The sequence below is a fragment of the Anastrepha obliqua genome, chromosome 4 (assembly GCF_027943255.1).
Source record: "Anastrepha obliqua isolate idAnaObli1 chromosome 4, idAnaObli1_1.0, whole genome shotgun sequence".
Lineage (NCBI taxonomy): Eukaryota > Metazoa > Arthropoda > Insecta > Diptera > Tephritidae > Anastrepha > Anastrepha obliqua.
Window position 1 is genome coordinate 41,741,958 of NC_072895.1, and position 13,444 is coordinate 41,755,401.

Genomic DNA, 13,444 nt, shown 5'->3' on the forward strand with positions numbered 1-13,444 from the left:
CACAACAGGCTCCTGCGTCCAGATTCCGCTCCTGTGGGCGTATGGAGATTTCACGCCATCGATAGTATTTACTCCTCCCATTGTCTTCGAAAGCGGTTGTGGGGGGAATGAAACATCGGAGAATATGCAATAGTCCGATACTCACAAAGTATTGTCTTGTCTTCAGTTTGGTACCGTTGCGAGTGTTTGGCTCAAGCGTCTGTGTCTGTCGTCGGTTTGGCTACAACAGTTTATCTCCACTGTCTACCTGCTAGTTAAAGTACAAAATTTTTTCTAATAAACGAATAGGCTTTACATTTATAAGGTACTTTTGTATTTTGTATTTTTTTTTTCTTCCTTTTCTCCTAAAAACTGACGCATTATGACTTAGCTGGATTAAGTACAGGACGTAAGAAATAATCTTGCTGGCCTTGCTACCTAATTAATTTAATATTTTAATAGAATTGAATACTTAATTTATCTTTCTGCTTCTACTGCTGATGGCGCTGTTGTTGCTGCTGTCGTTTCTGGGCTTTCCTTTCCCAGTCAATGCGGTTGAGCCTCGTAACGACTGTAGCCGCGCACGTTTTTGCGGCGTCCGCAGTGGGATGGCGGGTGTTCGAATGCCTTCGCTAGCATTGCTCGTTCTTCACTGAAACGTCTGCAGTGAAAGGCCACATGCTCTGCGCTCTCGACTGTATTCGAGCAACTCGGACAGCAATACTAAACCCTGCCAGTGTAATGTATTGTAAATCACCGGTCGTCCTCGTCCAGCTCATCTAATGGTAGGCCCAGGAAACTTGATGTTTCGACAGGTTGGATCCAGAGCGAGAGGGGTGTTAGATGAGTGGGTTTGATGGGGCTTGTGAAAAGGTGGTTAGTGTCGCGCGGGGTGCCGTCACATGTTGGACATATCTTTGGTTCATTACCAGCAGTTGGGCGCCAGTCAATATCAAGTCGCATCCTTGAGCATCTTTTGCTTGCAACTTAATTTTAGGTTGTTAAGGGGTTAGGGGTAGTCAGAGGCCCGAAAAAATAATGATTTTCAATAATTTGTTTATTTCTAATCAATTGCTTTCAAAGAAAAATTAATAATTGTAAAAGTTATCGCTGTTTGTGTGGCGCCCGTTTCTCTAGAAGTCCCTTGCGGTGATCATCACAAGTCCTCGAAAATGCATCTAAAATCAATCGGACAAGAGTTATTAGTTTCACTAATAGAAAATCTTGTATCTGATTGAAATTTTTTTTTTGACGTGATAACGTCTTATAATTCGATTTAGCCGGCTGCACGCACGAAAAAATGTGTCGTTACCTTACTCATTTGTCGTTACCTTGCTCATTTGTCGTTACCTTGCTCATTGCCGTTACCTTGAATGAACTGCAAGCGAAAGCGCGGAACGAACGACAAAGCAAACGAAAGGCAACGTTCGACATCTTGCTCTCTCCTACTTAAGTGAGCGTATATATGTATGTATATGCGCATATGTACATATATAAATTCACATACTTGTATTTGCATATGCCTTCTTGCTGTGTGCATGGTAATGAACCATTTCTCTGTTGAGAATAGGACGATGATAGAAAAAGTATGAAATGAAAGGGAGTGTTTCGAGTATAAAGTGTCTTGAAAAAGGCAAATCGATGATGGTGCCTCTTAGTGTTGTTCACTTATTAACGTCTGATGCACAATCGAAATTGAACATATCTTTCATGAATTTGATAAATGTTTCGTCATTGTTGTTCACGTTTGTGTAAATGTAACTTGACCTATTCCATTGCAATTCCATTTACCTCCTCCTCTATATCCATGATTCAATGATAAAAGGTTTGCTCAGTAAGCAGCTTTCTCGTTCTCTCTTGACAAATCGGCTCCCTTAGCAAGACAATGGGTTGCTAGCTCTAGAAATTTTGAAAGAAAGTGGAGGAAAAGTAAAATTTGTAGAAAAAGCATTTCATTTTCAAAATGGTCTGCTTACGAGCAGCCGCTCGCTCAAGAGTTTTTATCGGTATGTTCAGGACTATGGTAGTATGACATGGAATACATACCGCTTAAGTTAGGACATAATAGACTATTTGACATAATCCAAGATCGATGAGTGGAGAATTTACAAAGCTTTATTTCTTGTGATGTGTTGATTTGGAAGGAATTCATGTTTTGCTAGCATTTCCCAAAGAATTACGACAGGGAGAATAATTGTATAGTCCCGACGCGACCGATACCATTGCATACTTCATTATAAAAAATTAGGATTGACGGAGCTTGTTTACAAAGAGCCCACCTTACCATGGATGAATGAAGTGTCCAGAGCAGGCTTAGCAGAGCACAGTACCAGAATGAAAAAGGTACTTATAAAAAACCATCTGCCAGAACCGTCTTAAAACTGTAGGTCCTTCCATTTGTGGAACAACATCAAGACACGCGCTTCAAATAGGAGAAGGATTTCGGCCAAACACCTAACATAGTTGTACGTGCCAATTATTTATTTATTTTTAACAAAATAGTTTCATATTGGCGAAGCTTCGCAACTTCGAGATCGCTTTTAAATTTAATAATAAATTCACAAAATATAAACTTGGATTAAGTGAAATAATTTTTTTTTTAATATTTGACGCTATTTCCGCTTATTAACTTCTGTTTGTACCGTTATTTACATTCAAATATTAATTAAAATTAATTTTTTAAAGCGTTCGCAGTGTTTTTCCATTTAAGCAAGAAAAAACTTTTTTGCTACCATTTTTACCAAAAAGGATTTAATTTGTTCCACTTTATTCACATTTTTAAATACAACCTTTTGTAAGGGAGTGTCAAAAATCGAATGTCACTAGTGAGCAAACCTTTAATAATTGAATCATGCTCTTTATCCATACAAAATATCTATCAAACAAATAAAATTAAAATTTTGTTTTGAAAATTGCAACCCTTACATCAGTATTTTCTTATGATGTTGTCACGTTGAACTATCGTCAGTAAACCGACTTTACAGACAACCCCTTTTTTTTCAAAATTAACAATATGGCGGCTTCAGGAAATATTTTTCAGATTTTCGAGAAAAAACCTGCAATTAATTGTTTAAACAAATCGAAATTTTTTGAAAAAAAAATCCTTCGATCAGGCACGAGTTTTTATGTTTTTCAAAAGCAGTATAAATTTTATTGCAATCTACCAAGCGGTTTTTAAGTTACAGTGATCACCAGTTCAAAAAACATAATATAGTTAAGAGAAAAACGCATTTAAAATTTTGCTATCGATTCCGGAGCGCCCGAGCGCCCTTTATTAATTGTTGAAAAACTCGAAAATTATTGTATTATTCGGATTCACTTCAAATGTTCACGCAATATTTTTAAGATATGCAATATTTTTAATAAAATGCAAAAGAAAAATCATTTCTTTTTTTAAATCTGGCTATCCCCAACCCCTTAAATTAAACTCCTTTTTTATGCGCCTGCGATTTGCCTCGTGAACTTTTCACAATGTTAGCCTTGTTGTGCTTTCCGTTAATTTTTTGAAGACTTGCTTGGCGTCTGCACTATTTTTAATCCGCTTAAACTTTGCTTCTGGGATTAATTTTTTAGTGCTTTAATACTCAACCCGATGCTTTCGACGTTCTAAGCGCGCTGTACTCTCCAACCTCTTGGGTGTTTCAGGTACTGTCACTATGTCACTGCCTGATTTAGTTTGCTTGGGTCTAGCCTCCCTTACAACCACCCATAGGTTTTATAATTGCCTTTGTATTTAACCCTTTCGCTACTGCTGGGACACTGATATCCCACAGCATGTTCACTTCCCCCTTACACTTGCAATTTTCATAAGAAACTCAACCAAAATGTCACAATCAGTAGCTGCGAACAGTACTTACAATTTACCGTTATCCGCATTCCACACTGTTTCAATCGTTTTTAGTTTTGATCAGTTGTTTGTGAGCAGTCGTTAATATTGCATCAAATTTACGCGTAATTTTGGTGAAATAATACGTATTTTTATAAGAAGTGTTAATTTTTCTAAAGAAAAATATTGCCCTTTTACTGGTAAGTACAAATATATATTTTAAAAAGAGTTTTGTGAAAAATATTCAGCGAAAATTAATTTTGGGATGCATGTGTCCCAGCAAGGTTTTATATAGGGACGTATATGTCCCAGCAGTACGTTGTACATAATGTATCACACAGCTAATTTTTTTTATTTTTGCAACTTCGTAGACAGCAAAAATGTCGAAATTAAATCGCGATCAAATTAGTGCATTACTTTAAGAAGATGATGATGAATCCATGGAATCAGGAACTGATTTTAGTGACGAAAGTGATGATATTTATAGTCCTGAGTTAGATAAAACCACTGGCAATGACGATGCTTCCAGCGATTCAGAGGAGACCGGATTGAGTGACGAGAATGGTGGCATAGACGATCAACCTGCACGAGGTGAGGAAGTCTCAGGCACGGTTATTTGGAGCACACCGAATGAGTCGTTTGTTTCAAGAAAATCGGTTAGTAAACACCGCGAATGCAAAATTGCAGTAAATATTGGGCGCCACTCAACCCCCTACGAAATTTTTCGCAAATTGTTTCCAAGAAGCATATCTTTGTACATTGCCCAAGCAATATATGCCACTCAAGCCAGTGAAACGGGGCATCAAAATGTGGCTTCGCTGCGATTCTTTGACTGGAGACACCTATGACATGAGTATCTTTTGTAGAAAAGAAGGATCTGTCCTTGAAGGGACACTCGGCGAACGAGTTGTGAATGATCTTGCAGCACCGATTTCTAACCCTGACGTGACACTTTGCTTTGATCGTTTTTTCACCAGTGTTAATCTTATTAACAACATACAATTATCCAGCTTTGGGAACATGCATGTCCAACCGGAAGAATGTTCCGAAAATACCAGAAAAATTGCAGCGAGGCGAAGCTATTTTCAAAGTTAATTCGGCGGGTACGAAGTCAAACTAAAACCCTTTAATTAATTTTTTAAGTAACTTTCTTGATTGCAGGTACCATAGCGGTAAAGTGGCAGGACGTTAAAGAGGTAATGCTGCTCAGTAACTGCTACACATCTGAAATGAGCACTGTTAGACGCAAAATGAAAGATGGAACTGAGGCAGAGTTTCCATGCCCTGACATCGTAAAGACGTACCGCGCAATAATGGGCGGTGTGGACTTGGCAGATCAAATGTCGGGATTGTATGATATAAACAGAAAATCAAATAAATGGTAGAAAAAAGTATTTTATCGTGGCATGATGATGGCTGCTGTAAACACTTGGGTTATATATTCGGAGCTGAATAGGAAGAAACCGGCCTTCTTACCAGTGCTGGTCGAGATTGCTGAGTCGCTAATTGAAAAAGGAAAGGGATGTACCGCATATAAACGAATAAGGTACAAATCAATGACAAATGTGGGGGATCATTTACCCATAGAGCAGTCTAAAAGACGTCGGTGCGTAGCATGCGCCAATCAAAAAGTCGAGAAAAGAACAAAAATTATTTGCCGGGCTTGTAATTTGCCATTCTGTATACAATGTTTCGCTTCATCACATTCATAAAATAAATAAAAGTACAAATCATATGTTATTACCAAAAAAATGCTTCTACTTCTAGGTGTAGTTTGTAGCCTGTTGGGACAAATATATCCCATTTTTAAATACTGTTGGGACACATATGTCCCACCTCAAAATACCGTTATCTACATAAGTTACAAGCTTCATCATGTTTCTACGCACATAAAGTACCAATGGGTATCCAAAAACTCAAAAATAAAGTTTGAGCAAATCCCCCCTAAAAGTCGGAGCGAAAGGGTTAAGTCGATGGCATGGCTTTGATTTCATTTTCTTAAACCTTTATAACCACACCAAAAGCAGCCCTAACCTCTGTTTGAACCTCGTTTCCACGGCAGTCGGTTCTACGTTACGAAACGACCTGGATTTGTATCCGGCCAAGGATTGCCACTACAGCAGCATTCCTCGTATGTAAGTATGGGGAGTGTTTATGCTGCTACAACAACAACAACTGTTTGAACCTCTGGAATTTTATAGGTTCCTCAGAACAATTTAAAAACAGAACCTAATTCCTGATGCAGTCATTTATACAGACGCCTAAGCTTGATTGTAGGGTAGGAAGTGATGTATTAGCGCCTTAAATCTCTCTTTCGGTTGGCCGATCGTTGTAAAATTCTACGGGCTGAAGTTGCAGCTGCATCGAAGGCTGCGGAACTGCTCAGTACTAATGTCTACATGAAGATGCCTTCATTTTAATTATATATAATTGGCGCGTTCATGCTATGTTACAAATTTCGCTGGGCTTCTTCCCCAATTTGTGGTGTGGGTCGTGATATTGTTCCACAAATGGAGGACCTACACTTTCATCTCGCCTCCGCATAGCGGATGGTTTTTAAGAGTTTTTTAATGGCCGTAATACACTCGAAGGGTTGCCATTGTCTGCCGCAAGGCGACCACTTTAGAAAAAACCTTTTCTATCGTTTTGTGCTTCATGCACACAGTGGTTTTCGAGCCCGCGCTCTACCTTTTGGTAGTCACGCGCAAAGCATTCGGCTATGGCGGGCGCTATTTTAATTATAGCCAGGCTGTAATTAAAACATACGACTGCGTATTAAAAAGTTGTTTAATTTTACTTTGTTTCAATTGCTGAGGTGTTTACAACTTCATGGGGTAATTTCACGATTACAATACAAGTGCTGAAGAACAATTTAAACATAAAAACTTAATACACGCTTTCTTAAGAAAGATAATCTTACATGCATATATAGATGGAAACAAATGGACTATATGTACTAAGTAGATAATTTATAAATCTTTTTGTTTTCAAGATCCTTGCTTTTAATGTGCGTACACTTCGCTCTGGCTATTAGTTGTTTCTTCATAGTTTTGTGCCAATTATTTAGAATACACGATAGCTATGTGGATATGCGGTTACAGTCATACGTTGTATGACCTTCTGTACATGCCCGAATTCTAAAGCACCTGCTAGCGAGCTAAACTCTTCGAGTATATCCCGCGACCTTTTCTCCTCGTACATTTTTTGCAGTATTTTGTACATGCGACCATATTGAGCATTCGCGTAAGCATGCCAGAGCGTGAATTGGATAACCTGTAAACAAGAAGAGAGAGAGAGAGAGATATAAAGAGTAATAAACTTGTTGTTTTTTTTATTTAACCTTTGAGTCAGTTGGGTCAGCCAACTTGGAAATTTCGACATAGATTTCGTCTAACTCGGGCAAGAGTCTTTTCATTTTGCCATCGATAATGCCTATCTTGATTTTTGCCACACCACTTCGGGCTAGCGCTTCCAAGAAATTGGCTTTTTTCTTATCCATATTGCTGTTTTTGGAAATTTCAAATTTATATTACTTTTGCAACTACTACAGGAAAAAATCCAATTGACTTACGTTTTAATTTTATTGGCATCTGGACGGGTGTCGTTCTTCATACCATAATATGCCATTAACGCGTCATATTCCTCACTCATGTCGGTTATGACGAAGCCACCCAGCTGCGCTACACGCAGCAATGCAGTACGAATTCTCACCATTTCCTCTTTATGGTTGTCGTCATCCACATTTGTGTTTACCATTGTAGTGAAGGCGAATGGCAGCAGTTGCTTATATTCAGTTGCCTCGATATTTTGCATGAACAAAACATGGGCTACCGAATGTTTGGGATGCGCAGCAATTACCTCATCGTAAATGTCCTCAGCCTTGCCGATTTCTGGTAGCGTAAAAACGCATTAAAAAATAAATTCAAATCAATGCATTTCAAAAGCACTCACCACATTTGGAGATCATCATGCATTGGAAGTCACGCAAGCCCTCTGCATACTCGTCGGGCGTCGTTTTCTTTGGCGAGGCAGCGCCATCACCAGAGGCAGCGGAATATTCGCCAGCTGTAGTTGTGTTTGTCGTAGGGGTAGATGTTGTTGTTGTGCTTGCAATCGACATATTAGTTTTAGATTTGGAAGAATTTGTCGTTCCACTGCCACCCCCTGAATTAGCTCCAGAACCTCCATTGCCGTTCTTCTTGTCTGGCGGGTTCAGAATGTATTTAAAATCGTGTGAATCAACACGCCGTACTGCCTCATCCTTGGCCGCTGTAAGGGCGCCGGCCAACCAAGCGCAGTTCGCCGGCAAGTTAGCTTTTGTTAGCTTTTCTTGTGCCAGCCGCGCAACGTATAATACTTTGGGTGGACTACTTTTCACTATGCAGCTGGTAAACTTACGTCTACCAGGCAAACAATTATTGTAATGGTCGAAAAAGTCAAGGCTAATGGCGTTGGTCAACCTAAACAGCGCTATCATATTGACCTCCGAGACTTTCTCTAGCAGTTCACGCTTTTCGTGGCGTACTTGTAATTTAATCGTATACTCGCCCTTTTCAAATTTCGTATAAACTTTGTGCGAATGTGAATCGCCGCAAGTAATAAATCCCTTATTACCATCGAACGCCATCCAAAGCTGTGACTCGAATTCGGACTCGTAGAGCAATGGACTGAAAAGAGGCGCATACAATGAGATTTCTTGTGATTTGGATACTTGGAGCGTATAGGTTAGGAGATTTTGATAAATTTGGCGACCTTCGGGTATAACATCGCGCGTTGCGCTTAGAGGAGTAATGCGCGAATCGTTGGGTCGCAGCACAACGGCGGCAACCTTTAGTTGAATTTGCGGTTGCAATTCCTCGCGGTTCAAAGCGACAAAGTCCATTTTGTGAATGCCATGTGCCGCTTGCATTATATCTAAAGGCGGGTGGGAAAACACATAAATGTAAGTAGTTTAAAATTCAGAAAGCACTTCAAAAATTATTTGGCAACAGGCTTTACTTACATGGACTCGCACTGATCGCTTGGATGCCATGAAATTCTAAACTGTATTTGATATGCGTTGTGCCGTAGTTGGACCAATATTTAGCAACGCAAAGTTCCAGAATATTGTCTTCCTGTTGAAATCAAAAATATATTTATGTTAATTGATAAAGAAATTAGTCATAAAAATGTATAACAGCAACTCCTTACCTCGCAGGTGAAGTGAAGTGTAGAGTCACTGTCGGAATTCACAGCCAAAATTTTCATATTCTCCAATAGGCGACATGACGTTTTTGGCCGAAGTTGCATAGTGTGCACAAAAAATTTTCCAATATCTTTTTCGCGATCTTTTTCAGTCGAACGCATGCGCAGAACTACAAAAAGTATAACAAAAGTCGTTTTCATAAATATATGGACAAGCGTGAGTATTCTGATTTTAAGCATTTAGCGAGACAAAATTAAAACAAATTGGCTCCGACTTCAGAAATTTTCGCATTAAAACACATCTGGTTATTTTTTCACATGTAAAACCGCAAACTCACCGGCCCATGTGGCACGATTTGGCACCAAAATGAAGTCCCTACGTATAGTATTTGGCTGGAATTCTATGCTACCATCGTTCTTAGCAGATGAACATTCAAAGATGTGTGTTTCGCTGCAATTGATGGTATGAGGTTGCACCACCGTGACTGGTATTTCGAATAGCACGCCTTTTTGTATGCAGTTTGAGTCATACGCTGATATACTGCAATAACAAATTTGAATATTAGCTTGAATTCAAATCTTTCTCAGAAATAATAACATCTACAAAAACGATCAAATTATTTTTCATCTTCCCCCTCACTCACATTGCCGTATGCACACCAGGATGCAGTGCGGAAGGATCAATCTTGACTGTCAACGAACGCGACGAATAGCTTAAATCCAAGTAAGCGCCACATTGCACAAACGGGTGCGAGGACACCAGATTCAGGCGCAAATTAAAAGTGAACTTTTGTTGTGGTTCTAAGAAAAGGAGTAAAAAATTATTCATACACTACAACAAATTTAAAAAGTTTTGATTTTAACTAACCAGTTTCTAAATCGTTAAAGAAAATTGGCTCAATGGAAACATCATATTCTATGGGTTTCTTTAACACTCCTGTCCGTATGTGTATTCCTTTGGCATTTTGCGTACCACAACGCACTGAAAATCTGTTATTATTGCAAAAACTGTTAACTGTACAATACCAATAACTACATCCTCCCACCTCATCATATTTTCTGGGGCATTCTCATGTTGTGTCAAATACTCGAACGCCTTCTCCACGTTTAGTAAACCATTGCCTTGTGCGAATGGGTCTACATAGCTCAGCTTAGTGGCAGTGTTAGCGATTGCGCGTTTGATGCTGTAAGGTGAATATTTAATGCCCTTTTGCTTGAGGCCTGATATTAGCAGGGCTATAAAAATAGGAGTTCAGATATGAGTATTGAAAAACTAGCAGCCATTTGGTTACATACCAATAGCGCCAGCAACATGTGGAGCAGCCATACTGGTGCCATTCATCAATTGCGATTTGCTCATGGTAAATTGCGGCACTGAAGTGATAGCACCACCGGGCGCACAAACGGTTACACCTTGACCGCCATCAATGCAGGGATCGCGCGATGTCCATGTGTACACATTGCCCGGCAGCTTTTCACGCATCACATATTCCGCTTCCATCATTTGTGGAGAGACATAAGCGCCGACACCTATGAATTGATTGACAATTAGTTCGAGTAAATTACAAAATGCAAAAAATGAGGAGATTTTACATACCAATACAACTTGGCTGGCTAATATCTGGTGGCGTGCCGACTGTGCACAAAGCAGGGCCATGATTACCAGCAGACGCCACCCACACAACGCCGTATTTGTTCACTACTTCACTCATTAATTCACCAATGCGACTGAAAACCATAATAAAATAAGTTTACAAATAATTTTATATAAATAAATAAATTTATATTCTTCTAAATAAAGAATACAGAAAATATTTCAACTCAGCAACTGAATTTACTTTGAATTTTTTTTAATAATTTATTGGTGCGTGCAAACGCATTGTTATTCACAAATGAACAAGCGTTAATAAAAAGTGTACTAATTCACGACTAACAATCAAACAAACGGGTGTAGAATATTACCTCATGTAAGCTCTCCGTTTCTTTTTACGTTTCTTATCAACGACCAAAGGACTTTCATAGTCAATTCATTTCATTTTTTAATTATTTTATCGCATTATAATTTCAAAGTAGATTCATCGTTAGACATTTTAAAATTAAATAATTTTTAAATTTAATAAAATAAACAATTTTAGCTCATTAAAATCATTATACAATAAACTTACCCAGCATTCGACCAATGTGCATGTTCGCCATAGCTCATATTGATCACATCGATTTTGGGGCCTGAACGACAAAATTCCATAACTTTTATCATTGCGCGCACTAGTGCTGTGCCTGTCTCCATTGACCCCAAACGCCCATCACCAATCGCAAGCGAAATAATACGCGCGTTAGGTGCTACACCATCAACATCTTTGGAAGCATGATTACCACTGGCAATGGAAGCGACATGAGTGCCATGCGATGCTGAAATCGTTTATAGACAGTAGTTATGCATTTTCACATTCAAAACTAAATAAATGTCTTAACTTACAACACATGCCCACAACCTCTAGCATATCACCATTGTCATGAACATTGATGGAAAGGGACAAGAAATCATCAACATTTTTTATTTCACGAGTCTTCGAGTACTCGCCAATATACAGCGCATTTTCAAGATCGCCCTAGGCATTTGAAATATATGCAATATGAAGTTTGATATTTTATATTTTTTATCTCAATTGTTAAGTACCTTTTCTGTAGTATCAATCACTGTTTGCCAACCATCTGCAGTTTGATATAAAATAATATCGTAGGTAGTTTTGACATCTTTGTAGGCTTTTTCATAATTGTTTAACATTTCTAAAGTATTGTCTAAATCCTCCTTAACCAATTTCTTGCTCCAGGATAACTTCGATACGTCTGCAAACAATTCGTTATTTTCTTTTTAATGAAGGCAATATATTTTAGTGCACACACCAGGATTTAGAAATTCGAATTCATTAATTTTACGGGACTGCGCCGCAATGGAAAGCTTACTAGGACCGTCCCACTCTTTGACTTTGTAGTAGTTTGATATGGTTTCCCTCACCTTGAATGGGCATAACTCATCGAAATTTTTCAAACCAATGCGGTACTGACCATTGGCAGTGTTGGAAGCAGTCATTTGAGGTGCCAACTACAATACAGTGAGTGATAAGATAAAACAAATACAATTGTGCATTCCACATACATATGTACATATATATTTATAAGCAAAACAAAGATAGTTGTTAATTATCCACAGATAGAAAAGATATCTGTCCTAAAGATACAATGCATTTAGGTAAGTAAATATTTATGCAATGCTCGCAAATCGTGTTTAAATGCCGCATTTATTTCAAGTTATTTTTTAACTGTATTCCAAGTTCTCGTACATCCCAAGCCAATGATTTTCGATAACTATTGTTTGATTTACTTGTACATATGTATGTTTACCACCTTGAATTAAGTGTATATGAATTCAATGTTTTTAGTAAAATTATTAGTAAATTGTAACCAAGTGACTGCATGTCAGGATTGATATTTATTTATCTAGGATGTGTTTTGAGGTCATATTTACCTTTAAAATATACTTTAAGCCTAGGATTCCTTACCTTAAGTTGACGACCCGAAAGGCCGGTGATGAAACCTTTTTCAGAACCAGTTACTTTTTTTGACATGTCCACGTCACCGCAGCCTGTACAGTCAAAGCGTTCAATCACCTTAACTGTCTTACCATCACAGAGCTTCTACAAAAGGGTAAAAAAAAAGAAGCATTTACACAATATACCAACAATGTGGGCCGTATTGTACAAGAATCTTACCTCCAAACCTGAGGCACGTGGATCCACACCGGAATCGAATATGGCGATTACAACGTCACGCCCATCATAATCTGGATATTTTTGTAAAAAGTTTAAAACACCAGTTTCAGCTTTAGGCACCAATGCACCGGTTGGAAAAGTAGCCTCAACAATTCCACTGCTATTGCTAGCCGCCATTATTGTTTGCGCCTGTTCTTACTTCGCCCTTCCGACTATAATTTTTATTGGCTTACAACGGTACTAATCGTTACGTATCCTCTGGACGTACTCAGACTCTCTACAAATTTGCTCGTGCGGACAATTCCTTTTATCGCTCCTCTGTGCTAGACTTTGTGTGAAGAAACCACACAAGATTTATATTTACTAAATTAAAGCTAATTGCGAAAAATTTCCTCTCTAAAAAACCTAATCAGCGCTTTTTTCTGCCGTCTTTGTAAGGAACGATGAAATGCAATTGTCACCGTTTGCTTGCTGTCAATTTGGGTGGTATTGTACTTTTTGTTGTTCTTGCCGTTTGCGATTAGCGGCGAGTGACAGGTGAAATTGGAGAGTCACGCAAATTACTTACTATAGATGTCGCGTTAAAAACTAATTATTTCTAATTCAATTACAATTTAAACTTCAATTATTTATTTATACATCATTTCAACTGAAAATTTTCAATAAATCACATAAACGTATTAAA

The 13,444-nt window shown here is 38.4% G+C and overlaps 1 protein-coding gene across 1 annotated transcript; it reads right to left on the reverse strand.

Annotated features, from left to right (window-relative positions):
- Positions 1-6,574: 6,574 nt before the first annotated feature.
- Positions 6,575-13,262, reverse strand: LOC129243462 (tripeptidyl-peptidase 2). Its single transcript, XM_054880502.1, has 18 exons — positions 12,760-13,262; positions 12,550-12,684; positions 11,894-12,092; positions 11,667-11,836; positions 11,466-11,598; positions 11,155-11,398; positions 10,587-10,717; positions 10,286-10,519; positions 10,036-10,225; positions 9,858-9,979; positions 9,634-9,790; positions 9,328-9,530; positions 8,996-9,159; positions 8,808-8,919; positions 7,757-8,719; positions 7,377-7,695; positions 7,146-7,308; positions 6,575-7,078 (listed from the first exon to the last, which is right to left on the reverse strand). Exons 1-18 carry the CDS (start codon positions 12,934-12,936, stop codon positions 6,869-6,871), a joined length of 4,026 nt encoding a protein of 1,341 aa, XP_054736477.1. The 5' UTR covers positions 12,937-13,262; the 3' UTR covers positions 6,575-6,868.
- Between the last annotated feature and the right edge of the window lie 182 nt (positions 13,263-13,444).